The following is a 26,848-nucleotide window of genomic DNA, read 5'->3' as shown; positions in this document are numbered from 1 at the left end:
GCCTACGCAGGGAGTGCTGCCTTCGCAAGGAAAGCTGCCTTCACAAGGAGTGCTGCCTTCGCAAGGAGTGCTGCCTTTGCACAGAGTGCTGCCTTTGCAGGGAGTGCTGCCTTTGCACAGAGTGCTGCCTCCGCAAGAGGAGTGCTGCCTTTGCAAGGATTGCTGCCTTTGCAAGGATTGCTGCCTTTGCAAGGATTGCTGCCTTCGCAAGGAGTGCTGCCATCGCTAGGAGTGCTGCCTTTGCTAGGAGTGCTGCCTTCGCAGGGAGAGCTGCCTACGCAGGGAGTGCTGCCTTCGCAAGGAAAGCTGCCTTCACAAGGAGTGCTGCCTTCGCAAGGAGTGCTGCCTTCGCAAGGAGTTCTGCCTTTTCAAGGAGTGCTGCTTTCGCACGGTGTGCACCCTTCGCACATAGTGCTGCCTTCACTCAGAGTGCTTCCTTTGACAGAGTGCTGCCTTCGAAAGGAGGGCTGCCTTCGCAGGGAGTGCTGCCTACGCAGGGAGTGCTGCCTACGCAGGGAGTGCTGCCTTCGCAAGGAGTGCTGCCTTCGCAAGGAGTGCTGCCTTCGCAAGGACTGCTGCCTTCGCAAGGACTGCTGCCTTCGCAAGGAGTGCTGCCTTCGCACAGAGTGCAGCCTTCGCACATAGTGCTGCCTTCACACGGAGTACTTCCTTTGACAGAGTGCTGCCTTCGCAAGGAGGGCTGCCTTCGCAAAGAGTGCTGCCTTCGAAAGGAGTGCTGCATTTGCACAGAGTGCTGCCTTTGCAGGGAGTGCTGCCTTTGCACCGAGTGCTGCCTCCGTAAGGACTGCTGCCTTTGCAAGGATTGCTGCCTTCGCAAGGAGTGCTGCCTTCGCTAGGAGTGCTGCCTTCGCTAGGAGTGCTGCCTTCGCAGGGAGTGCTGCCTACGCTGGGAGTGCTGCCTTCGCAAGGAGTGCTGCCTTCGCAAGGAGTGCTGCCTTCGCAAGGAGAGCTGCCTTCGCAGGGAGTGCTGCCTTCGCAATGAGGGCTGCCTTCGCAGGGAGCGCTGCCTTTGCAGGGAGTGCTGCCTTCGCAAGGAGTGGTGCCTTCGCAAGCAGTGCTGCCTTCGCAAGGAGTGCTGCCTTTGCAAGGAGCGAAGCCATCGCAAGGACTGTTGCCTTCGCTAGGAGTGCTGCCTTCGCAAGGAGGGCTGCCTTCGCAAAGAGGGCTGCCTTCGCAGGGAGTGCTGCCTTCGCAAGGGTTAATGCCTTCGCAAGTAGTTCTGCTTTTGCAGGGAGTACTGCCTTTGCAAGGAGTGCTGCCTTCCAAGGAGTGCTGCCTTCGCAAGTAGTGCTCCCTTCGCAAAGAGTGCTGCCTTCGCAGGGAGTGCTGCATCCGCAAGGAGTGCTGCCTTCGCAAGGTGTGCTGCCTTCGCAAGGAGTGCTGCCTTTGCAAGGAGCGCTGCCATCGCAAGGAGTGCTGCCTTCGCTAGGAGTGCTGCCATCGCAAGGAGGGCTGCTTCGCAAAGAGGGAGTACTGCCTTTGCAACGAGTGCTGCCTTCCAATGAGTGCTGCCTTTGCAAGGAGTGCTGCCTTTGCAAGGAGTGCTGCCTTCACAAGGAGTGCTGCCTTCGCAACGAGGGCTGCCTTTGTAGGGAGTGCTGTCTTCATAAGGGGTTTTCCCTTCGCCAGGACTGCTGCCTTTGCAAGGAGTGCTGCCTTCGCAAGGAGAAATCCCTTCCCAAGGAGTGCTGCCTTCGCAAGGAGTGCTGCCTTTGCACAGAGTGCTGCCTTTGCAGGGAGTGCTGCCTTTGCACAAAGTGCTGCCTCCGCAAGGAGTGCTGCCTTTGCAAGGATTGCTGCCTTCGCAAGGAGTGCTGCCTTCGCTAGGAGTGCTGCCTTTGCTAGGAGTGCTGCCTTCGCTAGGAGTGCTGCCTTCGCAGGGAGAGCTGCCTACGCAGGGAGTGCTGCCTTCGCAAGGAGAGCTGCCTTCACAAGGAATGCTGCCTTCACAAGGAGTGCTGCCTTCGCAAGGAGTGCTGCCTTCGCAAGGAGTGCAGCCTTCGCACGTAGTGCTGCCTTCCCACGGAGTGCTGCCTTTGCACAGAGATCTGCATTCGCAGGGTGTGGTGCCTTCGTAAGGTGTGCTGCCTTCGGTAGGAGTGCTGCCTTCAAAGGGAGTGCTGCATCCGCAAGGAGTGCTGCCATCGCAAGGAGTGCTGCCTTCGCAAGGAGTGCTGCCTTTGCAAGGAGCGCTGCCACCGCAAGGACTGTTGCCTTCGCTAGGAATGCTGCCTTCGCAAGGAGGGCTGCCTTCGCAAAGAGGGCTGCCTTCGCAGGGAGTGCTGCCTTCGCAAGGGGTAATGCCTTCGCAAGTAGTTCTGCATTCGCAGGGAGTACTGCCTTTGCAAGGAGTGCTGCCTTCCAAGGAGTGCTGCCTTCGCAAGTAGTGCTCCCTTCGCAAAGAGTGCTGCCTTCGCAATGAGTGCTGCCTTCGCAATGAGGGCTGCCTTCGCTAGGAGTGCTGCCTTCGCAAGGAGTGCTGCCTTCGCAAGGAGTGCTGCCTTCGCAAGTAGTGCTGTCTTCGCAAGGAGTGCTGCCTTCGCAAGGAGTGCTGCCTTCGCAGGGAGTGCTGCCTTCGCAAGGAGTGCTGATTTCGCAAGGAGTGCTGCCTTCCCAAGGAGTGCTGCATTGGGACAGAGTGCTGCCTTCGCTAGGAGTGTTGCATTCGTACACAGTGCAGCCTTCGCAAGGAGTGCTACCTTCGCAAGGTGTGCTGCCTTCGCTAGCAGTGTTGCCTTCGCAAGGAGTGCTGCGTTCAGAATGAGTGGTGCCTCCGCAAGGGGTGATGCCTTCGCAAGGAGTGCTGCCTTTGCAAGGAGTACTGCCTTCGCAAGGAGGGCTGCCTTCGCAAGGAGTGCTGCCTTCGCTAGGAGTGTTTCCTTCGCAAAGAGGGCTGCCTTCACAAGGAGGGCTGCCTTCGCAGGGAGTACTGCCTTCGCTAGGAGTGATGTCTTTGCAAGGAGGGCTGCCTTCAAGAGGAGGGCTGCCTTCGCAGGGAGTGCTGCCTTCGCAAGGGGTAATGCCTTCGCAAGTAGTGCTGCCTTCTCAGGCAGTACTGCCTTTGCAATGAGTGCTGCCTTCCAATGAGTGCTGCCTTCCCAAGGAGTGCTGCTTTCGCAAGGAGGGCTGCCTTCGCAGAGAGTGCTGCCTTTGCAGGGAGTACTGCCTTCGCAAGGAATGGTGTCTTCGCAAGGAGTGCTGCCTTCGCAGGGAGTGCTGCATCCGCAAGGAGTGCTGCCATTGCAATGTGTGCTGCCTTCGCAAGGAGTGCTGCCTTTCCAAGGAGCGCTGCCATCGCAAGGAGTGCTGCCTTCGCTGGGAGTGCTGCCTTCGCAAGGAGGGGCTGCCTTCGCAAAGAGGGAGTACTGCCTTTGCAACGAGTGCTGCCTTCCAATGAGTGCTGCCTTTGCAAGGAGTGCTGCCTTCGCAAGGAGTGCCGCCTTCGCAAGGAGTGCTGCCTTCGCAACGGGGGCTGCCTTTGTAGGGAGTGCTGTCTTCGTAAGGGGTTTTCCCTTGCCAGGAGTGCTGCCTTTGCAAGAAGTGCTGCCTTTGCAAGGAGTGCTGCCCTTGCAAGGAGTGCTGCCTTCGCAAGGAGTGCTGCCTTCGCAAGGACTGCTGCCTTCGCAAGGAGTGCTTCCTTTGCACAGAGTGCTGCCTTTGCAGGTAGTACTGCCTTTGCACAGAGTGATGCCTCCGCAAGGATTGCTGCCTTTGCATGGACTGTTGACTTCGCAAGGAGTGCTGCCTTTGCAAGGATTGCTGCCTTCACAAGGAGTGCTGCCTTCGCTAGAAGTACTGCCTTTGCATGGAGGGCTGCCTTCGCAAGGAGGGCTCCCTTCACATGGAGTGCTGCCTTCGCAAGGGTTAATGCCTTCGCAAGTACTGCTGCCTTCACAGGGAGTACTGCCTTAGCAGCGAGTGCTGCCTTGCAATCAGTGCTGCCTTTGCAAGGAGTGCTCCCTTCGCACGGAGTGCAGCCTTCAAATGGAGTGCTGCTTTTGCTCAGAGTGCTGCCTTCGCCAGGAGTTGAGCCTTCGCAAGGAGTGCTGCCTTCGCAAGGAGTGCTGCCTTCGCAAGGAGTGCTGCCTTTGCACAGAGTGCTGCCTTTGCAGGGAGTGCTGCCTTTGCACAGAGTGCTGCCTCCGCAAGGAGTGCTGCCTTTGTATGTACTGTTGCCTTCGCAAGGAGTGCTGCCTTTGCAAGGATTGCTGCCTTTGCAAGGATTGCTGCGTTTGCAAGGATTGCTGCCTACGCAAGGAGTGCTGCCATCGCTAGGAGTGCTGCCTTTGCTAGGAGTGCTGCCTTCGCAGGGAGAGCTGCCTACGCAGGGAGTGCTGCCTTCGTAAGGAAAGCTGCCATCACAAGGACTGCTGCCTTCGCAAGGCGTACTGCCTTCGCAAGGAGTTCTGCCTTCGCAAGGAGTGCTGCTTCCGCACGGTGTGCACCCTTCGCACATAGTGCTGCATTCACACAGAGTGCTTCCTTTGACAGAGTGCTGCCTTCGCAAGGAGGGCTGCCTTCGCAGGGAGTGCTGCCTACGCAGGGAGTGCTGCCTACGCAGGGAGTGCTGCCTTTGCAAGGAGTGCTGCCTTCGCAAGGAGTGCTGCCTTCGCAAGGACTGCTGCCTTCGCAAGGAGTGCTGCCTTCGCACAGAGTGCAGCCTTCGCACATAGTGCTGCCTTCACACGGAGTGCTTCCTTTGACAGAGTGCTGCCTTCGCAAGGATGGCTGCCTTCGCAAAGAGTGCTGCCTTCGAAAGGAGTGCTGCCTTTCCACAGAGTGCTGCCTTTGCAGGGAGTGCTGCCTTTGCTCAGAGTGCTGCCTCCGTAAGGACTGCTGCCTTTGCATGGACTGTTGCCTTCGTAAGGAGTGCTGCCTTTGCAAGGATTGCTGCCTTCGCAAGGAGTGCTGCCTTCGGTAGGAGTGCTGCCTTCGCTAGGAGTGCTGCCTTCGCAGGGAGTGCTGCCTACGCTGGGAGTGCTGCCTTAGCAAGGAGTGCTGCCTTCGCAAGGAGTGCTGCCTTCGCTAGGAGTGCTGCCTTCGCAATGAGGGCTGCCTTTGCAGGGAGTGCTGCCTTCGCAAGGGGTGGTGCCTTCGCAAGCAGTGCTGCCTTCGCAAGGAGTGCTGCCTTTGCAAGGAGCGCAGCCATCGCAAGGACTGTTGCCTAAGCTAGGAGTGCTGCCTTCGCAAGGAGGGCTGCCTTCGCAAAGAGGGCTGCCTTCGCAGGGAGTGCTGCCTTCGCAAGGGGTAATGCCTTCGCAAGTAGTTCTGCTTTCGCAGGGAGTACTGCCTTTGCAAGGAGTGCTGCCTTCCAAGGAGTGCTGCCTTCGCAAGTAGTGCTCCCTTCGCAAAGAGTGCTGCCTTCGCAAGGAGTGCTGCCTTCGCAATGAGGGCTGCCTTCGCTAGGAGTGCTGCCTTCGCAAGGAGTGCTGTCTTCGCAAGGAGTGCTGCCTTCGCAAGGAGTGCTGCCTTCGCAAGGAGTGCTGCCTTCGCAAGGAGTGCTGCCTTCGCAAGGGGTGCTGCCTTCCCATAAACTGCTGCCTTGGGACAGAGTGCTGCCTTCGCTAGGGGTGTTGCCTTCGTACACAGTGCAGCCTTCGCAAGGAGTGCTGCCTTCGCAAGGTGTGCTGCCTTTGCAAGGAGTACTGCCTTCGCAAGGAGTGCTGCCTTCGCAAGGAGTGCTGCCTTCGCTAGCAGTGTTGCCTTCGCAAGGAGCGCCTCGTTCAGAAGGAGTGGTGCCTCCGCAAGGGGTGCTCCCTTCGCAAGGAGTGCTGCCTTTGCAAGGAGTACTGCCTTCGCAAGGAGTGCTGCCTTTGCAAGGAGTGCTGCCTTCGCAAGGAGGGCTGCCTTCGAGAGGAGGGCTGCCTTCGCAGGGAGTGCTGCCTTCGCAAGGGGTAATGCCTTCGCAAGTAGTGCTGCCTTCTCAGGGAGTACTGCCTTTGCAACGAGTGCTGCCTTCCAATGAGGGCTGCCTTCGCAAGGAGTGCTGCTTTCGCAAGGAGTGCTGCCTTCGCAGGGAGTGCTGCATCCGCAAGGAGTGCTGCCTTCGCAAGGTGTGCTGCCTTCGCAAGAAGTGCTGCCTTTGCAAGGAGCGCTGCCATCGCAAGGAGTGCTGCCTTCGCTAGGAGTGCTGCCTTCGCAAGGAGGGATGCTTCGCAAAGAGGGAGTACTGCCTTTGCAACGAGTGCTGCCTTCCAATGAGAGCTGCCTTTGCAAGGAGTGCTGCCTTCGCAAGGAGTGCTGCCTTCGCAAGGAGTGCTGCCTTCGCAACGAGGGCTGCCTTTGTAGGGTGTGCTGTCTTCATAAGGGGTTTTGCCTTCGCCAGGACTGCTGCCTTTGCAAGGAGTGCTGCCTTCAAAAGGAGAAATGCCTTCGCAAGGAGTGCTGCCTTTGCAAGGATTGCTGCCTTCACAAGGAGTGCTGCCTTCGCTAGGAGTGCTGCCTTTGCTAGGAGTGCTGCCTTCGCTAGGAGTGCTGCCTTCGCAGGGAGAGCTGCCTACGCAGGGAGTGCTGCCTTCGCAAGGAGAGCTGCCTTCACAAGGAATGCTGCCTTCACAAGGAGTGCTGCCTTCGCAAGGAGTGCTGCCTTCGCAAGGAGTGCAGCCTTCGCACGTAGTGCTGCCTTCCCACGGAGTGCTGCCTTTGCACAGAGATCTGCATTCGCAGGGTGTGGTGCCTTCGGTAGGAGTGCTGCCTTCAAAAGGAGTGCTGGCTTCGCAAGGAGTACTGCCTTCGAAAGGAGTGCTGCCTTCGCAAGGAGTGCTGCCTTCGCTAGGAGTGTTGTCTTCGCAAGGAGGGCTGCCTTCGAGAGGAGGGCTGCCTTCGCAGGGAGTGCTGCCTTCGCAAGGGGTAACGCATTTTCAAGTAGTGCTGCCTTCTCAGGGAGTACTGCCTTTGCAACGAGTGCTGCCTCCCAAAGAGTGCTGCCATCACAAGGAGTGCTGCCTTCGCAAGGAGTGCTGCCTTCGCAAGGAGTGCTGCCTTCGCAAGGAGTGCTCCCTTCACAATGAGGGCTGCCTTTGCAGGGAGTGCTGCCTTCGCAAGGGCTGGTGCCTTCGCAAGCAGTGCTGCCTTTGCAAGGAGTGCTGCTTTCGCAAGGAGTGCTGCCTTCGCTAGGAATGCTGCCCTTCTAAGGAGAGCTGGCTTCGCAAGGAGTGCTGCCATCGCTAGGAGTGCTGCTTTCGCAAGAGGGCTGATTTCGCAGGGAGTGCTGCCTTTGCAGGAAGTGCTGCCTTTGCAAGGAGTGGTGCCTTCGCAAGGAGTGCTGCCTTCGCAGGGAGTGCTGCATCCGCAAGGAGTGTTGCCTTCGCAAAGAGTGCTGCCTTTGCAAGGAGTGCTGCCTTTGCAAGGAGCGCTGCCATCGCAAGGACTGTTGCCTTCACTAGGAGTGCTGCCTTCGCAAGGAGGGCTGCCTTCGCAAAGAGGGCTGCCTTCGCAGGGAGTGCTGCCTTCGCAAGGGGAAATGCCTTCGCAAGTAGTTCTGCATTCGCAGGGAGTACTGCCTTTGAAGGAGTGCTGCCTTCCAAGGAGTGCTGCCTTCGCAAGTAGTGCTCCCTTCGCAAAGAGTGCTGCCTTCACAAGAAGTGCTGCCTTCGCAATGAGGGCTGCCTTCTATAGGAGTGCTCCCTTCACAAGGAGTGCTGCCTTCGCAAGGAGTGCTGCCTTCGTAAGGAGTGCTGCCTTCGCAAGGAGTGCTGCCTACGCAGGGAGTGCTGCCTTCGCAAGGAGTGCTGCCTTCGCAAGGCGTGCTGCCTTCCCAAGGAGTGCTGCGTTGGGACAGAGTGCTGCCTTCGCTAGGAGTGTTGCATTCGTACACAGTGCAGCCTTCTCAAGGAGTGCTACCTTCGCAAGGTGTGCTGCCTTTGCGAGGAGTACTGCCTTCGCAAGGAGTGCTGCCTTCGCAAGGAGTGCTGCCTTCGATAGCAGTGTTGCCTTCGCAAGGAGTGCTGCGTTCAGAATGAGTGGTGCCTCCGCAAGGGGTGATGCCTTCGCAAGGAGTGCTGCCTTTGCAAGGAGTACTGCCTTCGCAAGGAGGGCTGCCTTCGCAAGGAGTGCTGACATCGCTAGGAGTGTTGCCCTCGCAAAGAGGGCTGCCTTCGCAAGGAGGGCTGCCTTCGCAGGGAGTACTGCCTTCGCTAGGAGTGATGTCTTCGCAAGGAGGGCTGCCTTCGAGAGGAGGGCTGCCTTCGCAGGGAGTGCTGCCTTCGCAAGGGGTAATGCCTTCGCAAGTAGTGCTGCCTTCTCAGGCAGTACTGCCTTTGCAACGAGTGCTGCCTTCCAATGAGTGCTGCCTTCCCAAGGAGTGCTGCTTTCGCAAGGAGGGCTGCCTTCGCAGAGAGTGCTGCCTTTGCAGGGAGTACTGCCTTCGCAAGGAATGGTGTCTTCGCAAGGAGTGCTGCCTTCGCAGGGAGTGCTGCATCTGCAAGGAGAGCTGCCTTCGCAATGTGTGCTGCCTTCGCAAGGAGTGCTGCCTTTCCAAGGAGCGCTGGCATCGCAAGGAGTGCTGCCTTCGCTGGGAGTGCTGCCTTCGCAAGGAGGGGCTGCCTTCGCAAAGAGGGAGTACTGCCTTTGCAACGAGTGCTGCCTTCCAATGAGTGCTGCCTTTGCAAGGAGTGCTGCCTTCGCAAGGAGTGCTGCCTTCGCAAGGAGTGCTGCCTTCGCAACAGGGGCTGCCTTTGTAGGGAGTGCTGTCTTCGTAAGGGGTTTTCCCTTGCCAGGAGTGCTGCCTTTGCAAGAAGTGCTGCCTTTGCAAGGAGTGCTGCCTTTGCAAGGAGTGCTGCCTTCGCAAGGAGTGCTGCCTTCGCAAGGAGTGCTGCCTTCGCAAGGAGTGCTGCCTTTGCACAGAGTGCTGCCTTTGCAGGGAGTACTGCCTTTGCACAGAGTGCTGCCTCCGCAAGGAGTGCTGCCTTTGCATGGACTGTTGCGTTCGCAAGGAGTGCTGCCTTTGCAAGGATTGCTGCCTTCGCAAGGAGTGCTGCCTTCGCTAGGAGTGCTGCCTTTGCTAGGAGTGCTGCCTTCGCAGGGAGTGCTGCCTACGCAGGGAGAGCTGCCTTCGCAAGGAGAGCTGCCTTCACAAGGAGAGCTGCCTTTGCAAGGAGTGCTGCCTTCGCAAGGAGGTCTGCTTTCGCACGGAGTGCAGCCTTCGCACATAGTGCTGCCTTCACACAGAGTGCTTCCTTTGACAGAGTGCTGCCTTCGCAAGGAGGGCTGCCTTCGCAGGGAGTGCTGCCTACGCAGGGAGTGCTGCCTTCGCAAGGAGTGCTGACATCGCAAGGAGTGCTGCCTTCGCAGGGAGTGCTGCCTTCGCAAGGAGTGCTAACTTCGCACGGAGTGCAGCCTTCGCACAGATAGCTGCCTTCACACGGAGTGCAGCCTACGCACAGTGTGCTGCCTTCGCAATAAGTGCTGCCTTCGCAGGGAGTGCTGCCTTAGCATGAGGTGGTGCCTTCGAAAGGAGTGCTGCCTTTGCAGGGAGTGCTGCCTTTGCAAGGGGTGTTGCCTTCGCAAGGAGTGCTGCGTTCACAAAGAGGGCTGCCTTCGCAAGGAGTGCTGCCTTCGCAAGTAGTGCTGCCTTCTCAGGGAGTACTGCCTTTGCAACGAGTGCTGCCTTCCAATGAGTGCTGCCTTCGCAAGGAGTGCTGCCTTCGCAAAGGGGTGCTGCCTTCGCAAGGAGTGCTGCCTTCGCAATGAGGGCTGCCTTTGCAGCGAGTGCTGGCTTCGCAAGGGGTGGTGCCTTCGCAAAGAGTGCTGCCTCTGCAAGGAGTGCTGCCTTCGTAAGGAGATATGCCTTCGCAAGGAGTGCTGCCATCACTAGGAGTGCTGCTTCGCAAGGAGGGCTGAATTCGCAGGGACTGCTGCCTATGTAGGCAGTGCTGCCTTTGCAAGGAGTGCTGCCTTCGTACGGAGTGCAGCCTTCGCACTTAGTGCTGCCTACCCATGGAGTGCTGCCTTTGCACTGAGATCTGCATTCGCAGGGTGTCTTCAAAAGGAGTGCAGCCTTTGCAAGGAGTATTGTCTTCGAAAGGAGTGCTGCTTTCGCAAGGAGTGCTGCCTTCGCTAGGAGTGTTGTCATCGCAAGGAGTGCTGCCTTCCAGAGGAGGGCTGCCTTCGCAGGGAGTGCTGCCTTCGAAAGGGGTAATGCATTCGCAAGTAGTGCTGCCTTCTCAGGGAGTACTGCCTTTGCAACAAGTGCTGCCTCCCAATGAGTGCTGCCTTCGAAGGAGTGCTGCCTTCGCAAGGAGTGCTGCCTTCGCAAGGAGTGCTGCCTTCGCAATGAGGGCTGCCATTGCAGGGAGTGCTGCCTTCGCAAGGGAAGGTGTCTTCGCAAGGAGTGCTGCCCTTCTAAGGAGAGCTGGCTTCGCAAGGAGTGCTGCCATCGCTGGGAGTGCTGCTTTCGCAAGGAGGGCTGACTTCGCAGGGAGTGCTGCCTTTGCAGCGAGTGCTGCCTTCGCAAGGAGTGGTGCCTTCGCAGGGAGTGCTGCCATCGCAGGGAGTGCTGCATCCGCAAAGAGTGCTGCCTTCGCAAGGAGTGCTGCCTTCACAAGGAGTGCTGTCTTTGCAAGGAGCGCTGCCATCGCAAGGAGTGCTTCCTTCGCTAGGAGTGCTGCCTTCACAAGGAGGGCTGCCTTCGCAAATTAGGGCTGCCTTCCGAGGGAGTGCTGCCTTCGCAAGCAGTATTGCCTTCGCAAAGAGTGCTGCCTTCGCAAGGAGTGCTGCCTTCGCAAGGAGTGCTCCCTTCGCAAAGAGTGCTGCCTTCGCAAGGAGTGCTGCCTTCGCAATGTGGGCTGCCTTCGCTAGGAGTGCTGCCTTCGCAAGGAGTGCAGCCTTCGCAAGTAGTGCTGCCTTCGCAAGGAGTGCTGCCTTCCCAATGAGTGCTGCCTTAGGACGGAGTGCTGCCTTCGCTAGGAGTGCTGCCTTCGTACGGAGTGCAGCCTACGCACAGAGTTCTGCCTTCGCAAGAAGTGCTGCCTTCGCAGGGAGTGCTGCCTTCGCTAGGAGTGCTGCCTTTGCACAGATTGTTGCCTTTGCACGGAGTGCAGCCTACGCACAGAGTGCTGCCTTCGCAAGAAGTGCTGCCTTCGCAGGGAGTGCTGCCTTCGCATGGGGTGGCGCCTTCGCAAGGAGTGCTGCCTTCGCAGGGAGTGCTGCCTTTGCAAGGAGTGTTGCCTTCGCAAGGAGTGCTGCATTCACAAGGAGTGCTGCCTTCGCAAGGAGTGCTGCCTTCGCAAGGAGTGTTGCCTTCGCAAGTAGTACTGCCTTCGCAAGGAGTGCTGCCTTCGCAATGAGTGCTGCCTTCCAAGGAGTGCTGCCTTCGCTAGAAGTGCTGCCTTTGCACGGAGGGCTGCCTTCGCAAGGAGGGCTCCCTTCGCAGGGAGTGCTGCCTTCGAAAGGGGTAATGCCTTCGCAAGTACTACTGCCTTCGCAGGGAGTACTGCCTTTGCAACGAGTGCTGCCTTCCAATGAGTGCTGCCTTTGCAAGGAGTGCTGCCTTCGCAAGGAGTGCTGCCTTCGCAAGGAGTGCTGCCTTCGCAACGAGGGCTGCCTTTGTAGGGAGTGCTGTCTTCGCAAGGGGTTTTGCCTTCGCCAGGAGTGCTGCCTTTGCAAGGAGTGCTGCCTTCGCAAGGAGAAATGCCTTCGCAAGGAGTGCTGCCTTCGCAAGGAGTGCTGCCTTCGCACAAAGGGCTGCTTCGCAAGGAGGGCTCCCTTCGCAGGGAGTGCTGCCTTCGCAAGGGGTACTGCCTTCGCAAGTACTGCTGCCTTCGCAGGGAGTACTGCCTTTGCAACGAGTGCTGCTTTCCAATGAGTGCTGCCTTTGCAAGGAGTGCTGCCTTCGCAAGCAGTGCAGCCTTGGCAAGGAGTGCTGCTTTCGCAAGGAGTGCTGCTGTCGCAAGGAGTGCAGCCTTGGCAAGGGGTGCTGCTTTCGCAAGGGGTGCTGCCTTCGCAAGGAGTGCTGCCTTTGCACAGAGTGCTGCCTTTGCAGGGAGTGCTGCCTTTGCACAGAGTGCTGCCTCCGCAAGGAGTGCTGCCTTTGCATGGACTGTTGCCTTCGCAAGGAGTGCTGCCTTTGCAAGGATTGCTGCCTTCGCAAGGAGTGCTGCCTTCGCTAGGAGTGCTGCCTTCGCAAGGAGTGCTGCCTTCGCAAGGAGTGCTGCCTTCCCAAGGAGTGCTGCCTTAGGACGGAGTGCTGCCTTCGCTAGGAGTGCTGCCTTCGTACGGAGTGCAGCCTTCTCAAGGAGTGCTGCCATCGCAAGGAGTGCTGCCTTTGCACAGATTGCTGCCTTCGCACGGAGTGCAGCGTACGCACAGAGTGCTGCCTTCGCAAGAAGTGCTGCCTTAACAGGGAGTGCTGCCTTCGCATGTGGTGGCGCCTTCGCATGGGGTGGCGCCTTCGCAAGGAGTGCTGCCTTCGTAGGGAGTGCTGCCTTTGCAAGGAGTGTTGCCTTCGCATGGAGTGCTGCGTTCACACGTAGTGCTGCCTTCGCAAGGAGAGCTGCCTTCGCAAGGAGTGTTGCCTTCGCAAGTAGTACTGCCTTCGCAAGGAGTGCTGCCTTCGCAATGAGTGCTACCTTCCAAGGAGTGCTGCTTCGCTAGAAGTGCTGCCTTTGCCCGGAGGGCTGCCTTCGGAAGGAGGGCTGCCTTCGCAGGGAGTGCTGCCTTTGCAGGGAGTGCTGCCTTCGCAAGGAGTGGTGCCTTCGCAAGCAGTGCTGCCTTCGCGAGGAGTGCTGCCTTTGCAAGGAGCGAAGCCATCGCAAGGACTGTTGCCTTCGCTAGGAGTGCTGCCTTCGCAAGGAGGGCTGCCTTCGCAAAGAGTGCTGCCTTCGAAAGGAGTGCTGCCTTTGCACAGAGTGCTGCCTTTGCAGGGAGTGTTGCCTTTGCACAGAGTGCTGCCTCATTAAGGACTGCTGCCTTTGCATGGACTGTTGCCTTCGCAAGGAGTGCTGCCTTTGCAAGGATTGCTGCCTTCGCAAGGAGTGCTGCCTTCGCTAGGAGTGCTGCCTTCGCTAGGAGTGCTGCCTTCGCAGGGAGTGCTGCCTACGCTGGGAGTGCTGCCTTCGCAAGGAGTGCTGCCTTCACAAGGAGTGCTGCCTTCGCAAGGAGTGCTGCCTTCGCAAGGAGAGCTGCCTTCGCTAGGAGTGCTGCCTTCGCAATGAGGGCTGCCTTCGCAGGGAGTGCTGATTTGCAGGGAGTGCTGCCTTCGCAAGGAGTGGTGCCTTCGCAAGCAGTGTTGCCTTCGCAAGGAGAGCTGCCTTTGCAAGGAGCGAAGCCATCGCAAGGACTGTTGCCTTCGTAGGAGTGCTGCCTTCGCAAGGAGGGCTGCCTTCGCAAAGAGGGCTGCCTTCGCAGGGAGTGCTGCCTTCGCAAGGGGTAATGCCTTCGCAAGTAGTTCTGCTTTCGCAGGGAGTACTGCCTTTGCAAGGAGTGCTGCCTTCCAAGGAGTGCTGCCTTCGCAAGTAGTGCTCCCTTCGCAAAGAGTGCTGCCTTCGCAAGGAGTGCTGCCTTCGCAATGAGGGCTGCCTTCGCTAGGAGTGCTGCCTTCACAAGGAGTGCTGTCTTCGCAAGGAGTGCTGCCTTCGCAAGGAGTGCTGCCTTCACAAGGAGTGCTGCCTTCGCAAGGAGTGCTGCCTTCGCAAGGAGTGCTGCCTTCGCAAGGAGTGCTGCCTTCCCATGGAGTGCTGCCTTGGGACAGAGTGCTGCCTTCGCTAGGGGTGTTGCCTTCGTACACAGTGCAGCCTTCGCAAGGAGTGCTGCCTTCGCAAGGTGTGCTGCCTTTGCAAGGAGTACTGCCTTCGCAAGGAGTGCTGCCATCGCAAGGAGTGCTGCCTTCGCTAGCAGTGTTGCCTTCGCAAGGAGTGCTGCGTTCAGAAGGAGTGGTGCCTCCGCAAGGGGTGCTGCCTTCGCAAGGAGTGCTGCCTTTGCAAGGAGTACTGCCTTCACAAGGAGTGCTGCCTTCGCAAGGAGTGCTGCCTTCGCAAGGAGGGCTGCCTTCGAGAGGAGGGCTGCCTTCGCAGGGAGTGCTGACTTCGCAAGGGGTAATGACTTCGCAAGTAGTGCTGCCTTCTCAGGAAGTACTGCCTTTGCAACGAGTGCTGCCTTCCAATGAGTGCTGCCTTCCAATGAGTGCTGCCTTCGCAAGGAGTGCTGCCTTCGCAGGGAGTGCTGCATCCGCAAGGAGTGCTGCCTTCGCAAGGTGTGCTGCCTTCGCAAGGAGTGCTGCCTTTGCAAGGAGCGCTGCCATCGCAAGGAGTGCTGCCTTCGCTAGGAGTGCTGCCTTCGCAAGGAGGGCTGCTTCGCAATGAGGGAGTACTGCCTTTGCAACGAGTGCTGCCTTCCAATGAGTGCTGCCTTTGCAAGGAGTGCTGCCTTCGCAAGGATTGCTGCCTTCGCAAGGAGTGCTGCCTTCGTAAGGAGTGCTGCCTTCGCAACGAGGGCTGCCTTTGTAGGGAGTGCTGTCTTCATAAGGGGTTTTGCCTTCGCCAGGACTGCTGGCTTTGCAAGGAGTGCTGCCTTCGCAAGGAGAAATGCCTTCGCAAGGAGTGCTGCCCTCGCAAGGAGTGCTGCCTTTGCACAGAGTGCTGCCTTTGCAGGGAGTGCTGCCTTTGCACAGAGTGCTGCCTCTGCAAAGAGTGCTGCCTTTGCAAGGATTGCTGCCTTCGCAAGGAGTGCTGCCTTCACTAGGAGTGCTGCCTTTGCTAGGAGTGCTGCCTTCGCAAGGAGTGGTGCCTTCGCAAGCAGTGCTGCCTTCGCAAGGAGTGCTGCCTTTGCAAGGAGCGAAGCCATCGCAAGGACTGTTGCCTTCGCTAGGAGTGCTGCCTTCGCAAGGAGGGCTGCCTTCGCAAAGAGTGCTGCCTTCGAAAGGAGTGCTGCCTTTGCACAGAGTGCTGCCTTTGCAGGGAGTGCTGCCTTTGCACAGAGTGCTGCCTCCATAAGGACTGCTGCCTTTGCATGGACTGTTGCCTTCGCAAGGAGTGCTGCCTTTGCAAGGATTGCTGCCTTCACAAGGAGTGTTGCCTTCGCTAGGAGTGCTGCCTTCGCTAGGAGTGCTGCCTTCGCAGGGAGTGCTGCCTACGCTGGGAGTGCTGCCTTCGCAAGGAGTGCTGCCTTCGCAAGGAGTGCTGCCTTTGCAAGGAGCGCTGCCATCGCAAGGAGTGCTGCCTTCGCTAGGAGTGCTGCCTTTGCAAGGAGCGCTGCCATCGCAAGGAGTGCTGCCTTCGCTAGGAGTGCTGCCTTCGCAAGGAGGGCTGCTTCGCAAAGAGGGAGTACTGCCTTTGCAACGAGTGCTGCCTTCCAATGAGTGCTGCCTTTGCAAGGAGTGCTGCCTTCGCAAGGAGAAATGCCTTCGCAAGGAGTGCTGCCCTCGCAAGGAGTGCTGTCTTTGCACAGAGATCTGCATTCGCAGGGTGTGGTGCCTTCGCAAGGTGTGCTGCCTTCGGTAGGAGTGCTGCCTTCAAAAGGAGTGGTGCCTTCGCAAGGAGTACTGCCTTCGAAAGGAGTGCTGCCTTCGCAAGGAGTGCTGCCTTCGCTAGGAGTGTTGTCTTCGCAAGGAGGGCTGCCTTCGAGAGGAGGGCTGCCTTCGCAGGGAGTGCTGCCTTCGCAAGGGGTAATGCATTTTCAAGTAGTGCTGCCTTCTCAGGGAGTACTGGCTTTGTATCGAGTGCTGCCTCCCAAAGAGTGCTGCCATCACAAGGAGTGCTGCCTTCGCAAGGAGTGCTGCCTTCGCAAGGAGTGCTGCCTTCGCAAGGAGTGCTCCCTTCGCAATGAGGGCTGCCTTTGCAGGGAGTGCTGCCTTCGCAAGGGCTGGTGCCTTTGCAAGCAGTGCTGCCTTTGCAAGGAGTGCTGCTTTCGCAAGGAGTGCTGCCTTCGCTAGGAATGCTGCCCTTCTAAGGAGAGCTGGCTTCGCAAGGAGTGCTGCCATCGCTAGGAGTGCTGCTATCGCAAGGAGGGCTGACTTCGCAGGGAGTGCTGCCTTTGCAGGAAGTGCTGCCTTTGCAAGGAGTGGTGCCTTCGCAAGGAGTGCTGCCTTCGCAGGGAGTGCTGCATCCGCAAGGAGTGCTGCCTTCGCAAGGAGTGCTGCCTTCGCAAGGAGTGCTGCCTTTGCAAGGAGCACTGCCATCGCAAGGACTGTTGCCTTCGCTAGGAGTGCTGCCTTCGCAAGGAGGGCTGCCTTCGCAAAGAGGGCTGCCTTCGCAGGGAGTGCTGCCTTCGCAAGGGGTAATGCCTTCGCAAGTAGTTCTGCATTCGCAGGGAGTACTGCCTTTACAAGGAGTGCTGCCTTCCAAGGAGTGCTGCCTTCGCAAGTAGTGCTCCCTTCGCAAAGAGTGCTGCCTTCGCAAGGAGTGCTGCCTTCGCAATGAGGGCTGCCTTCGCTAGGAGTGCTGCCTTCGCAAGGAGTGCTGCCTTCACAAGGAGTGCTGTCTTCGCAAGGATTGCTGTCTTCGCAAGGAGTGCTGCCTTCGCAAGGAGTGCTGCCTTCGCAGGGAGTGCTGCCTTCGCAAGGAGTGCTGCCTTCGCAAGGAGTGCTGCCTTCCCAAGGAGTGCTGCCTTGGGACAGAGTGCTGCCTTCGCTAGGAGTGTTGCATTCGTACACAGTGCAGCCTTCGCAAGGAGTGCTACCTTCGCAAGGTGTGCTGCCTTTGCGAGGAGTACTGCCTTTGCAAGGAGTGCTGCCTTCGCAAGGAGTGCTGCCTTCGCTACCAGTGTTGCCTTCGCAAGGAGTGCTGCGTTCAGAATGATTGGTGCCTCCGCAAGGAGTGATGCCTTCGCAAGGAGTGCTGCCTTTGCAAGGAGTACTGCCTTTGCAAGGAGGGCTGCCTTCGCAAGGAGTGCTGCCTTCGCTAGGAGTGTTGCCCTCGCAAAGAGGGCTGCCTTCGCAAGGAGGGCTGCCTTCGCAGGGAGTACTGCCTTCGCTAGGAGTGATGTCTTCGCAAGGAGGGCTGCCTTCGAGAGGAGGGCTGCCTTCGCAGGGAGTACTGCCTTCGCTAGGAGTGATGTCTTCGCAAGGAGGGCTGCCTTCGAGAGGAGTGCTGCCTTCGCAACGGGGGCTGCCTTTGTAGGGAGTGCTGTCTTCGTATGGGGTTTTCCCTTGCCAGGAGTGCTGCCTTTGCAAGAAGTGCTGCCTTTGCAAGGAGTGCTGCCTTTGCAAGGAGTGCTGCCTTCGCAAGGAGTGCTGCCTTCGCAAGGAGTGCTGCCTTCGCAAGGAGTGCTGCCTTTGCACAGAGTGCTGCCTTTGCAGGGAGTACTGCCTTTGCACAGAGTGCTGCCTCCGCAAGGAGTGCTGCCTTTGCATGGACTGTTGCCTTCGCAAGGAGTGCTGCCTTTGCAAGGATTGCTGCCTTCGCATGGAGTGCTGCCTTCGCTAGAAGTGCTGCCTTCGCACGGAGGGCTGCCTTCGCAAGGAGGGCTCCCTTCACATGGAGTGCTGATTTCGCAAGGGGTAATGCCTTCGCAAGTACTGCTGCCTTCACAGGGTGTACTGCCTTAGCAACGAGTGCTGCCTTCCAATCAGTGCTGCCTTTGCAAGGAGTGCTCCCTTCGCACGGAGTGCAGCCTTCAAATGGAGTGCTGCTTTTGCTCAGAGTGCTTTCTTCGCAAGGAGTGGAGCCTTCGCAAGGAGTGCTGCCTTCGCAAGGAGTGCTGCCTTCGCAAGGAGTGCTGACTTTGCACAGAGGGCTGCCTTTGCAGGGAGTGCTGCCTTTGCACAGAGTGCTGCCTCCGCAAGGAGTGCTGCCTTTGTATGTACTGTTGCCTTCGCAAGCAGTGCTGCCTTTGCAAGGATTGCTGCCTTTGCAAGGATTGCTGCCTTTGCAAGGATTGCTGCCTTTGCAAGGATTGCTGCCTTCGCAAGGAGTGCTGCCATCGCTAGGAGTGCTGCCTTTGCTAGGAGTGCTGCCTTCGCAGGGAGAGCTGCCTACACAGGGAGTGCTGCCTTCGCAAGGAAAGCTGCCTTCACAAGGAGTGCTGCCTTCGCAAGGAGTGCTGCCTTCGCAAGGAGTTCTGCCTTCGCAAGGAGTGCTGCTTTCGCAGGGTGTGCACCCTTCGCACATAGTGCTGCCTTCACACAGAGTGCTTCCTTTGACAGAGTGCTGCCTTCGCAAGGAGGGCTGCCTTCGCAGGGAGTGCTGCCTACGCAGGGAGTGCTGCCTACGCAGGGAGTGCTGCCTTCGCAAGGAGTGCTGCCTTCGCAAGGAGTGCTGCCTTCGCAAGGACTGCTGCCTTCGCAAGGAGTGCTGCCTTCGCACGGAGTGCAGCCTTCGCACATAGTGCTGCCTTCACACGGAGTGCTTCCTTTGACAGAGTGCTGCCTTCGCAAGGAGGGCTGCCTTTGCAAAGAGTGCTGCCTTCGAAAGGAGTGCTGCCTTTGCACAGAGTGCTGCCTTTGCAGGGAGTGCTGCCTTTGCACAGAGTGCTGCCTCCGTAAGGACTGCTGCCTTTGCATGGACTGTTGCCTTCGCAAGGAGTGCTGCCTTTGCAAGGATTGCTGCCTTCGCAAGGAGTGCTGCCTTCGGTAGGAGTGCTGCCTTCGCTAGGAGTGCTGCCTTCGCAGGGAGTGCTGCCTACGCTGGGAGTGCTGCCTTCGCAAGGAGTGCTGCCTCCGCAAGGAGTGCTGCCTTCGCTAGGAGTGCTGCCTTCGCAATGAGAGCTGCCTTTGCAGGGAGTGCTGCCTTCGCAAGGGGTGGTGCCTTCGCAAGCAGTGCTGCCTTCGCAAGGAGTGCTGCCTTCGCAATGAGGGCTGCCTTTGCAGCGAGTGCTGGCTTCGCAAGGGGTGGTGCCTTCGCAAAGAGTGCTGCCTCTGCAAGGAGTGCTGCCTTCGTAAGGAGATATGCCTTCGCAAGGAGTGCTGCCATCACTAGGAGTGCTGCTTCGCAAGGAGGGCTGAATTCGCAGGGACTGCTGCCTTTGCAGGCAGAGCTGCCTTTGCAAGGAGTGCTGCCTTCGTACGGAGTGCAGCCTTCGCACTTAGTGCTGCCTACCCATGGAGTGCTGCCTTTGCACTGAGATCTGCATTCGCAGGGTGTCTTTAAAAGGAGTGCAGCCTTTGCAAGGAGTATTGTCTTCGAAAGGAGTGCTGCTTTCGCAAGGAGTGCTGCCTTCGCTAGGAGTGTTGTCATCGCAAGGAGTGCTGCCTTCCAGAGGAGGGCTGCCTTCGCAGGGAGTGCTGCCTTCGAAAGGGGTAATGCATTCGCAAGTAGTGCTGCCTTCTCAGGGAGTACTGCGTTTGCAACAAGTGCTGCCTCCCAATGAGTGCTGCCTTCGAAGGAGTGCTGCCTTCGCAAGGAGTGCTGCCTTCGCAAGGAGTGCTGCCTTCGCAATGAGGGCTGCCATTGCAGGGAGTGCTGCCTTCGCAAGGGAAGGTGTCTTCGCAAGGAGTGCTGCCCTTCTAAGGAGAGCTGGCTTCGCAAGGAGTGCTGCCATCGCTGGGAGTGCTGCTTTCGCAAGGAGGGCTGACTTCGCAGGGAGTGCTGCCTTTGCAGCGAGTGCTGCCTTCGCAAGGAGTGGTGCCTTCGCAGGGAGTGCTGCCATCGCAGGGAGTGCTGCATCCGCAAGGAGTGCTGCCTTCGAAGGAGTGCTGCCTTCGCAAGGAGTGCTGCCTTCGCAGGGAGTGCTGCCTTTGCAAGGAGATCTGCCTTCGCAAGGAGAGCTGCCTTCGCTAGGAGTGCTGCCTTCGCAATGAGGGCTGCCTTCGCAGGGAGTGCTGCCTTTGCAGGGAGTGCTGCCTTCGCAAGGAGTGGTGCCTTCGCAAGCAGTGTTGCCTTCGCAAGGAGTGCTGCCTTTGCAAGGAGCGAAGCCATCGCAAGGACTGTTGCCTTCGCTAGGAGTGCTGCCTTCGCAAGGAGGGCTGCCTTCGCAAAGAGGGCTGCCTTCGCAGGGAGTGCTGCCTTCGCAAGGGGTAATGCCTTCGCAAGTAGTTCTGCTTTCGCAGGGAGTACTGCCTTTGCAAGGAATGCTGCCTTCCAAGGAGTGCTGCCTTCGCAAGTAGTGCTCCCTTCGCAAAGAGTGCTGCCTTCGCAAGGAGTGCTGCCTTCGCAATGAGGGCTGCCTTCGCTAGGAGTGCTGCCTTCACAAGGAGTGCTGTCTTCGCAAGGAGTGCTGCCTTCGCAAGGAGTGCTGCCTTTGCAAGGAGTGCTGCCTTCGCAAGGAGTGCTGCCTTCGCAAGGAGTGCTGCCTTCGCAAGGAGTGCTGCCTTCCCATGGAGTGCTGCCTTGGGACAGAGTGCTGCCTTCGCTAGGGGTGTTGCCTTCGTACACAGTGCAGCCTTCGCAAGGAGTGCTGCCTTCGCAAGGTGTGCTGCCTTTGCAAGGAGTACTGCCTTCGCAAGGAGTGCTGCCATCGCAAGGAGTGCTGCCTTCGCTAGCAGTGTTGCCTTCGCAAGGATTGCAGCGTTCAGAAGGAGTGGTGCCTCCGCAAGGGGTGCTGCCTTCGCAAGGAGTGCTGCCTTTGCAAGGAGTACTGCCTTCGCAAGGAGTGCTGCCTTCGCAAGGAGTGCTGCCTTCGCAAGGAGGGCTGCCTTCGAGAGGAGGGCTGCCTTCGCAGGGAGTGCTGCCTTCGCAAGGGGTAATGACTTCGCAAGTAGTGCTGCCTTCTCAGGGAGTACTGCCTTTGCAACGAGTGCTGCCTTCCAATGAGTGCTGCCTTCCAATGAGTGCTGCCTTCGCAAGGAGTGCTGCCTTCGCAGGGAGTGCTGCATCCGCAAGGAGTGCTGCCTTCGCAAGTTGTGCTGCCTTCGCAAGGAGTGCTGCCTTTGCAAGGAGCGCTGCCATCGCAAGGAGTGCTGCCTTCGCTAGGAGTGCTGCCTTCGCAAGGAGGGCTGCTTCGCAAAGAGGGAGTACTGCCTTTGCAACGAGTGCTGCCTTCCAATGAGTGCTGCCTTTGCAAGGAGTGCTGCCTTCGCAAGGAGTGCTGCCTTCGCAAGGAGTGCTGCCTTCGCAAGGAGTGCTGCCTTCGCAACGAGGGCTGCCTTTGTAGGGAGTGCTGTCTTCATAAGGGGTTTTGCCTTCGCCAGGACTGCTGGCTTTGCAAGGAGTGCTGCCTTCGCAAGGAGAAATGCCTTCGCAAGGAGTGCTGCCCTCGCAAGGAGTGCTGCCTTTGCACAGAGTGCTGCCTTTGCAGGGAGTGCTGCCTTTGCACAGAGTGCTGCCTCTGCAAAGAGTGCTGCCTTTGCAAGGATTGCTGCCTTCGCAAGGAGTGCTGCCTTCACTAGGAGTGCTGCCTTTGCTAGGAGTGCTGCCTTCGCAAGGAGTGGTGCCTTCGCAAGCAGTGCTGCCTTCGCAAGGAGTGCTGCCTTTGCAAGGAGCGAAGCCATCGCAAGGACTGTTGCCTTTGCTAGGAGTGCTGCCTTCGCAAGGAGGGCTGCCTTTGCAAAGAGTGCTGCCTTCGAAAGGAGTGCTGCCTTTGCACAGAGTGCTGCCTTTGCAGGGAGTGCTGTCTTTGCACAGAGTGCTGCCTCCATAAAGACTGCTGCCTTTGCATGGACTGTTGCCTTCGCAAGGAGTGCTGCCTTTGCAAGGATTGCTGCCTTCGCAAGGAGTGCTGCCTTCGCTAGGAGTGCTGCCTTCGCTAGGAGTGCTGCCTTCGCAGGGAGTGCTGCCTACGCTGGGAGTGCTGCCTTTGCAAGGAGTGCTGCCTTCGCAAGGAGTGCTGCCTTTGCAAGGAGCGCTGCCATCGCAAGGAGTGCTGCCTTCGCTAGGAGCGCTGCCTTTGCAAGGAGCGCTGCCATCGCAAGGAGTGCTGCCTTCGCTAGGAGTGCTGCCTTCGCAAGGAGGGCTGCTTCGCAAAGAGGGAGTACTGCCTTTGCAACGAGTGCTGCCTTCCAATGAGTGCTGCCTTTGCAAGGAGTGCTGCCTTCGCAAGGAGTGCTGCCTTCGCAAGGAGTGCTGCCTTCGCAAGGAGTGCTGCCTTCGCAACGAGGGCTGCCTTTGTAGGGAGTGCTGTCTTCATAAGGGGTTTTGCCTTCGCCAGGACTCCTGGCTTTGCAAGGAGTGCTGCCTTCGCAAGGAGAAATGCCTTCGCAAGGAGTGCTGCCCTCGCAAGGAGTGCTGCCTTTGCACAGAGATCTGCATTCGCAGGGTGTGGTGCCTTCGCAAGGTGTGCTGCCTTCGGTAGGAGTGCTGCCTTCAAAAGGAGTGCTGCCTTCGCAAGGAGTACTGCCTTCGAAAGGAGTGCTGCCTTCGCAAGGAGTGCTGCCTTCGCTAGGAGTGTTGTCTTCGCAAGGAGGGCTGCCTTCGAGAGGAGGGCTGCCTTCGCAGGGAGTGCTGCCTTCGCAAGGGGTAATGCATTTTCAAGTAGTGCTGCCTTCTCAGGGAGTACTGGCTTTGTAACGAGTGCTGCCTCCCAAAGAGTGCTGCCATCACAAGGAGTGCTGCCTTCGCAAGGAGTGCTGCCTTCGCAAGGAGTGCTGCCTTCGCAAGGAGTGCTCCCTTCGCAATGAGGGCTGCCTTTGCAGGGAGTGCTGCCTTCGCAAGGGCTGGTGCCTTTGCAAGCAGTGCTGCCTTTGCAAGGAGTGCTGCTTTCGCGAGGAGTGCTGCCTTCGCTAGGAATGCTGCCCTTCTAAGGAGAGCTGGCTTCGCAAGGAGTGCTGCCATCGCTAGGAGTGCTGCTTTCGCAAGGAGGGCTGACTTCGCAGGGAGTGCTGCCTTTGCAGGAAGTGCTGCCTTTGCAAGGAGTGGTGCCTTCGCAAGGAGTGCTGCCTTCGCAGGGAGTGCTGCATCCGCAAGGAGTGCTGCCTTCGCAAGGAGTGCTGCCTTCGCAAGGAGTGCTGCCTTTGCAAGGAGCACTGCCATCGCAAGGACTGTTGCCTTCGCTAGGAGTGCTGCCTTCACAGGGAGGGCTGCCTTCGCAAAGAGGGCTGCCTTCGCAGGGAGTGCTGCCTTCGCAAGGGGTAATGCCTTCGCAAGTAGTTCTGCATTCACAGGGAGTACTGCCTTTACAAGGAGTGCTGCCTTCCAAGGAGTGCTGCCTTCGCAAGTAGTGCTCCCTTCGCAAAGAGTGCTGCCTTCGCAAGGAGTGCTGCCTTCGCAATGAGGGCTGCCTTCGCTAGAAGTGCTGCCTTCGCAAGGAGTGCTGCCTTCGCAAGGAGTGCTGCCTTCGCAAGGAGTGCTGTCTTCGCAAGGAGTGCTGCCTTCGCAAGGAGTGCTGCCTTCGCAGGGAGTGCTGCCTTCGCAGGGAGTGCTGCCTTCCCAAGGAGTGCTGCCTTGGGACAGAGTGCTGCCTTCGCTAGGAGTGTTGCATTCGTACACAGTGCAGCCTTCGCAAGGAGTGCTACCTTCGCAAGGTGTGCTGCCTTTGCGAGGAGTACTGCCTTCGCAAGGAGTGCTGCCTTCGCAAGGAGTGCTGCCTTCGTTACCAGTGTTGCCTTCGCAAGGAGTGCTGCGTTCAGAATGAGTGGTGCCTCCGCAAGGGGTGATGCCTTCGCAAGGAGTGCTGCCTTTGCAAGGAGTACTGCCTTTGCAAGGAGGGCTGCCTTCGCAAGGAGTGCTGCCTTCGCTAGGAGTGTTGCCCTCGCAAAGAGGGCTGCCTTCGCAAGGAGGGCTGCCTTCGCAGGGAGTACTGCCTTCGCTAGGAGTGATGTCTTCGCAAGGAGGGCTGCCTTCGAGAGGAGGGCTGCCTTCGCAGGGAGTGCTGCCTTCGCAAGGGGTAATGCCTTCGCAAGTAGTGCTACTTCTCAGGCAGTACTGCCTTTGCAACGAGTGCTGCCTTCCAATGAGTGCTGCCTTCCCAAGGAGTGCTGCTTTCGCAAGGGAGGCTGCCTTCGCAGAGAGTGCTGCCTTTGCAGGGAGTACTGCCTTCGCAAGGAATGGTGTCTTCGAAAGGAGTGCTGCCTTCGCAGGGAGTGCTGCATCCGCAAGGAGTGCTGCCTTTGCAATGTGTGCTGCCATCGCAAGGAGTGCTGCCTTCGCTGGGAGTGCTGCCTTCGCAAGGAGGGGCTGCCTTCGCAAAGAGGGAGTACTGCCTTTGCAACGAGTGCTGCCTTCCAATGAGTGCTGCCTTTGCAAGGAGTGCTGCCTTCACAAGGAGTGCTGCCTTCGCAAGGAGTGCTGCCTTCGCAACGGGGGCTGCCTTTGTAGGGAGTGCTGTCTTCGTATGGGGTTTTCCCTTGCCAGGAGTGCTGCCTTTGCAAGAAGTGCTGCCTTTGCAAGGAGTGCTGCCTTTGCAAGGAGTGCTGCCTTCGCAAGGAGTGCTGCCTTCGCAAGGAGTGCTGCCTTCGCAAGGAGTGCTGCCTTTGCACAGAGTGCTGCCTTTGCAGGGAGTACTGCCTTTGCACAGAGTGCTGCCTCCGCAAGGAGTGCTGCGTTTGCATGGACTGTTGCCTTCGCAAGGAGTGCTGCCTTTGCAAGGATTGCTGCCTTCGCAAGGAGTGCTGCCTTCGCTAGAAGTGCTGCCTTTGCACGGAGGGCTGCCTTCGCAAGGAGGGCTTCCTTCACATGGAGTGCTGCCTTCGCAAGGGGTAATGCCTTCGCAAGTACTGCTGCCTTCACAGGGAGTACTGCCTTAGCAACGAGTGCTGCCTTCCAATCAGTGCTGCCTTTGCAAGGAGTGCTCCCTTCGCACGGAGTGCAGCCTTCAAATGGAGTGCTGCTTTTGCTCAGAGTGCTGCCTTCGCAAGGAGTGGAGCCTTCGCAAGGAGTGCTGCCTTCGCAAGGAGTGCTGCCTTCGCAAGGAGTGCTGACTTTGCACAGAGTGCTGCCTTTGCAGGGAGTGCTGCCTTTGCACAGAGTGCTGCCTCCGCAAGGAGTGCTGCCTTTGTATGTACTGTTGCCTTCGCAAGCAGTGCTGCCTTTGCAAGGATTGCTGCCTTTGCAAGGATTGCTGCCTTTGCAAGGATTGCTGCCTTCGCAAGGAGTGCTGCCATCGCTAGGAGTGCTGCCTTTGCTAGGAGTGCTGCCTTCGCAGGGAGAGCTGCCTACACAGGGAGTGCTGCCTTCGCAAGGAAAGCTGCCTTCACAAGGAGTGCTGCCTTCGCAAGGAGTGTTGCCTTCGCAAGGAGTTCTGCCTTCGCAAGGAGTGCTGCTTTCGCACAGTGTGCACCCTTCGCACATAGTGCTGCCTTCACACAGAGTGTTTCCTTTGACAGAGTGCTGCCTTCGCAAGGAGGGCTGCCTTCGCAGGGAGTGCTGCCTACGCAGGGAGTGCTGCCTACGCAGGGAGTGCTGCCTTCGCAAGGAGTGCTGCCTTCGCAAGGAGTGCTGCCTTCGCAAGGACTGCTGCCTTCGCAAGGAGTGCTGCCTTCGCACGGAGTGCAGCCTTCGCACATAGTGCTGCCTTCACACGGAGTGCTTCCTTTGACAGAGTGCTGCCTTCGCAAGGAGGGCTGCCTTTGCAAAGAGTGCTGCCTTCGAAAGGAGTGCTGCCTTTGCACAGAGTGCTGCCTTTGCAGGGAGTGCTGCCTTTGCACAGAGTGCTGCCTCCGTAAGGACTGCTGCCTTTGCATGGACTGTTGGCTTCGGAAGGAGTGCTGCCTTTGCAAGGATTGCAGCCTTCGCAAGGAGGGCTGCCTTCGGTAGGAGTGCTGCCTTCGCTAGGAGTGCTGCCTTCGCAGGGAGTGCTGCCTACGCTGGGAGTGCTGCCTTCGCAAGGAGTGCTGCCTCCGCAAGGAGTGCTGCCTTCGCTAGGAGTGCTGCCTTCGCAATGAGAGCTGCCTTTGCAGGGAGTGCTGCCTTCGCAAGGGGTGGTGCCTTCGCAAGCAGTGCTGCCTTCGCAAGGAGTGCTGCCTTTGCAAGGAGCGCAGCCATCGCAAGAACTGTTGCTTCGCTAGGAGTGCTTCCTTCGCAAGGAGGGCTGCCTTCGCAAAGAGGGCTGCCTTCGCAGGGAGTGCTGCCTTCGCAAGGGGTAATGCCTTCGCAAGTAGTTCTGCTTTCGCAGGGAGTACTGCCTTTGCAAGGAGTGCTGCCTTCCAAGGAGTGCTGCCTTCGCAAGTAGTGCTCCCTTCGCAAGGAGTGCTGCCTTCGCAATGAGGGCTGCCTTCGCTAGGAGTGCTGCCTTCGCAAGGAGTGCTGTCTTCGCAAGGAGTGCTGCCTTCGCAAGGAGTGCTGCCTTCGCAAGGAGTGCTGCCTTCGCAAGGAGTGCTGCCTTCGCAAGGAGTGCTGCCTTCCCATGGAGTGCTGCCTTAGGACAGAGTGCTGCCTTCGCTAGGGGTGTTGCCTTCGTACAAAGTGCAGCCTTCGCAAGGAGTGCTGCCTTCGCAAGGTGTGCTGCCTTTGCAAGGAGTACTGCCTTCGCAAGGAGTGCTGCCTTCGCAAGGAGTGCTGCCTTCGCTAGGAGTGTTGCCTTCGCAAAGAGTGCTGCGTTCAGAAGGAGTGGTGCCTCCGCAAGGGGTGCTGCCTTCGCAAGGAGTGCTGCCTTTGCAAGGAGTACTGCCTTCGCAAGGAGTAATGCCTTCGCAAGGAGTGCTCCCCTCGCAATGAGGGCTGCCTTCGAGAGGAGGGCTGCCTTCGCAGGGAGTGCTGCCTTCGCAAGGGGTAATGCCTTCGCAAGTAGTGCTGCCTTCTCAGGGAGTACTGCCTTTGCAACGAGTGCTGCCTTCCAATGAGTGCTGCCTTCGCAAGGAGTGCTGCTTTCGCAAAGAGTGCTGCCTTCGCAGGGAGTGCTGCATCCGCAAGGAGTGCTGCCTTCGCAAGGTGTGCTGCCTTCGCAAGGAGAGCTGCCTTTGCAAGGAGCGCTGCCATCACAAGGAGTGCTGCCTTCGCTAGGAGTGCTGCCATCGCAAGGAGGGCTGCTTCGCAAAGAGGGAGTACTGCCTTTGCAACGGGTGCTGCCTTCCAATGAGTGCTGCCTTTGCAAGGAGTGCTGCCTTCGCAAGGAGTGCTGCCTTCGCAAGGAGAAATGCCTTCCCAAG

At 58.5% G+C, this 26,848-nt stretch overlaps 8 protein-coding genes across 8 annotated transcripts; all 8 read left to right on the top strand.

The window, feature by feature from the left end:
• Positions 1 to 4,745: 4,745 nt before the first annotated feature.
• On the top strand, positions 4,746 to 5,189 carry LOC126160068 (uncharacterized). Its single transcript, XM_049916874.1, has one exon. It carries the CDS (start codon positions 4,746 to 4,748, stop codon positions 5,187 to 5,189), a length of 444 nt encoding a protein of 147 aa, XP_049772831.1.
• Positions 5,190 to 6,218: 1,029 nt separating this feature from the next.
• Positions 6,219 to 7,031, top strand: LOC126160066 (uncharacterized). The gene has a single exon (XM_049916873.1). The coding sequence runs from the start codon at positions 6,219 to 6,221 to the stop codon at positions 7,029 to 7,031; it is 813 nt and encodes a 270-aa protein (XP_049772830.1).
• A 4,789-nt stretch (positions 7,032 to 11,820) lies between these two features.
• Positions 11,821 to 13,312, top strand: LOC126160065 (glycine, alanine and asparagine-rich protein-like). The gene is made up of 2 exons (XM_049916871.1): positions 11,821 to 12,541; positions 12,684 to 13,312. Exons 1-2 carry the CDS (start codon positions 11,821 to 11,823, stop codon positions 13,310 to 13,312), a joined length of 1,350 nt encoding a protein of 449 aa, XP_049772828.1.
• A 1,002-nt stretch (positions 13,313 to 14,314) lies between these two features.
• On the top strand, positions 14,315 to 15,313 carry LOC126160064 (ice-structuring glycoprotein-like). Its single transcript, XM_049916870.1, has one exon. It carries the CDS (start codon positions 14,315 to 14,317, stop codon positions 15,311 to 15,313), a length of 999 nt encoding a protein of 332 aa, XP_049772827.1.
• A 463-nt stretch (positions 15,314 to 15,776) lies between these two features.
• On the top strand, positions 15,777 to 16,373 carry LOC126160063 (trophinin-like). The gene has a single exon (XM_049916869.1). It carries the CDS (start codon positions 15,777 to 15,779, stop codon positions 16,371 to 16,373), a length of 597 nt encoding a protein of 198 aa, XP_049772826.1.
• Positions 16,374 to 20,873: 4,500 nt separating this feature from the next.
• On the top strand, positions 20,874 to 21,833 carry LOC126160061 (ice-structuring glycoprotein-like). The gene has a single exon (XM_049916868.1). It carries the CDS (start codon positions 20,874 to 20,876, stop codon positions 21,831 to 21,833), a length of 960 nt encoding a protein of 319 aa, XP_049772825.1.
• LOC126160060 (uncharacterized) lies at positions 21,830 to 22,444 on the top strand. Its single transcript, XM_049916867.1, has one exon. The coding sequence runs from the start codon at positions 21,830 to 21,832 to the stop codon at positions 22,442 to 22,444; it is 615 nt and encodes a 204-aa protein (XP_049772824.1).
• On the top strand, positions 22,441 to 23,037 carry LOC126160059 (trophinin-like). Its single transcript, XM_049916866.1, has one exon. It carries the CDS (start codon positions 22,441 to 22,443, stop codon positions 23,035 to 23,037), a length of 597 nt encoding a protein of 198 aa, XP_049772823.1.
• The last annotated feature ends 3,811 nt before the right edge of the window (positions 23,038 to 26,848 follow it).

This window comes from Schistocerca cancellata, unplaced genomic scaffold, assembly GCF_023864275.1.
Source record: "Schistocerca cancellata isolate TAMUIC-IGC-003103 unplaced genomic scaffold, iqSchCanc2.1 HiC_scaffold_1150, whole genome shotgun sequence".
Classification (NCBI taxonomy): domain Eukaryota; kingdom Metazoa; phylum Arthropoda; class Insecta; order Orthoptera; family Acrididae; genus Schistocerca; species Schistocerca cancellata.
This window is presented reverse-complemented; position numbering and strand designations above follow the sequence as displayed.

Excerpts from the sequence above, each read along its gene's own strand:
- LOC126160060 (XM_049916867.1), top strand. The coding sequence starts at position 21,830 with ATGAGTGCTGCCTTTGCAAGGAGTGCTGCCTTCGCAAGGAGTGCTGCC.
- LOC126160064 (XM_049916870.1), top strand. The coding sequence starts at position 14,315 with ATGAGGGAGTACTGCCTTTGCAACGAGTGCTGCCTTCCAATGAGTGCT.
- LOC126160061 (XM_049916868.1), top strand. The coding sequence starts at position 20,874 with ATGAGTGCTGCCTTTGCAAGGAGTGCTGCCTTCGCAAGGAGTGCTGCC.
- LOC126160063 (XM_049916869.1), top strand. The coding sequence starts at position 15,777 with ATGAGGGCTGCCTTTGCAGGGAGTGCTGCCTTCGCAAGGGCTGGTGCC.
- LOC126160066 (XM_049916873.1), top strand. The coding sequence starts at position 6,219 with ATGAGAGCTGCCTTTGCAAGGAGTGCTGCCTTCGCAAGGAGTGCTGCC.
- LOC126160068 (XM_049916874.1), top strand. The coding sequence starts at position 4,746 with ATGGCTGCCTTCGCAAAGAGTGCTGCCTTCGAAAGGAGTGCTGCCTTT.
- LOC126160059 (XM_049916866.1), top strand. The coding sequence starts at position 22,441 with ATGAGGGCTGCCTTTGCAGGGAGTGCTGCCTTCGCAAGGGCTGGTGCC.
- LOC126160065 (XM_049916871.1), top strand. The coding sequence starts at position 11,821 with ATGAGTGCTGCCTTTGCAAGGAGTGCTGCCTTCGCAAGCAGTGCAGCC. Across the intron at positions 12,542-12,683 it reads AAGGAGTGTTGCCTTCGCAA|GGAGTGCTGCCTTCGCAAGG; the intron begins GTAGTACTGCCT and ends CTGCCTTTGCAG.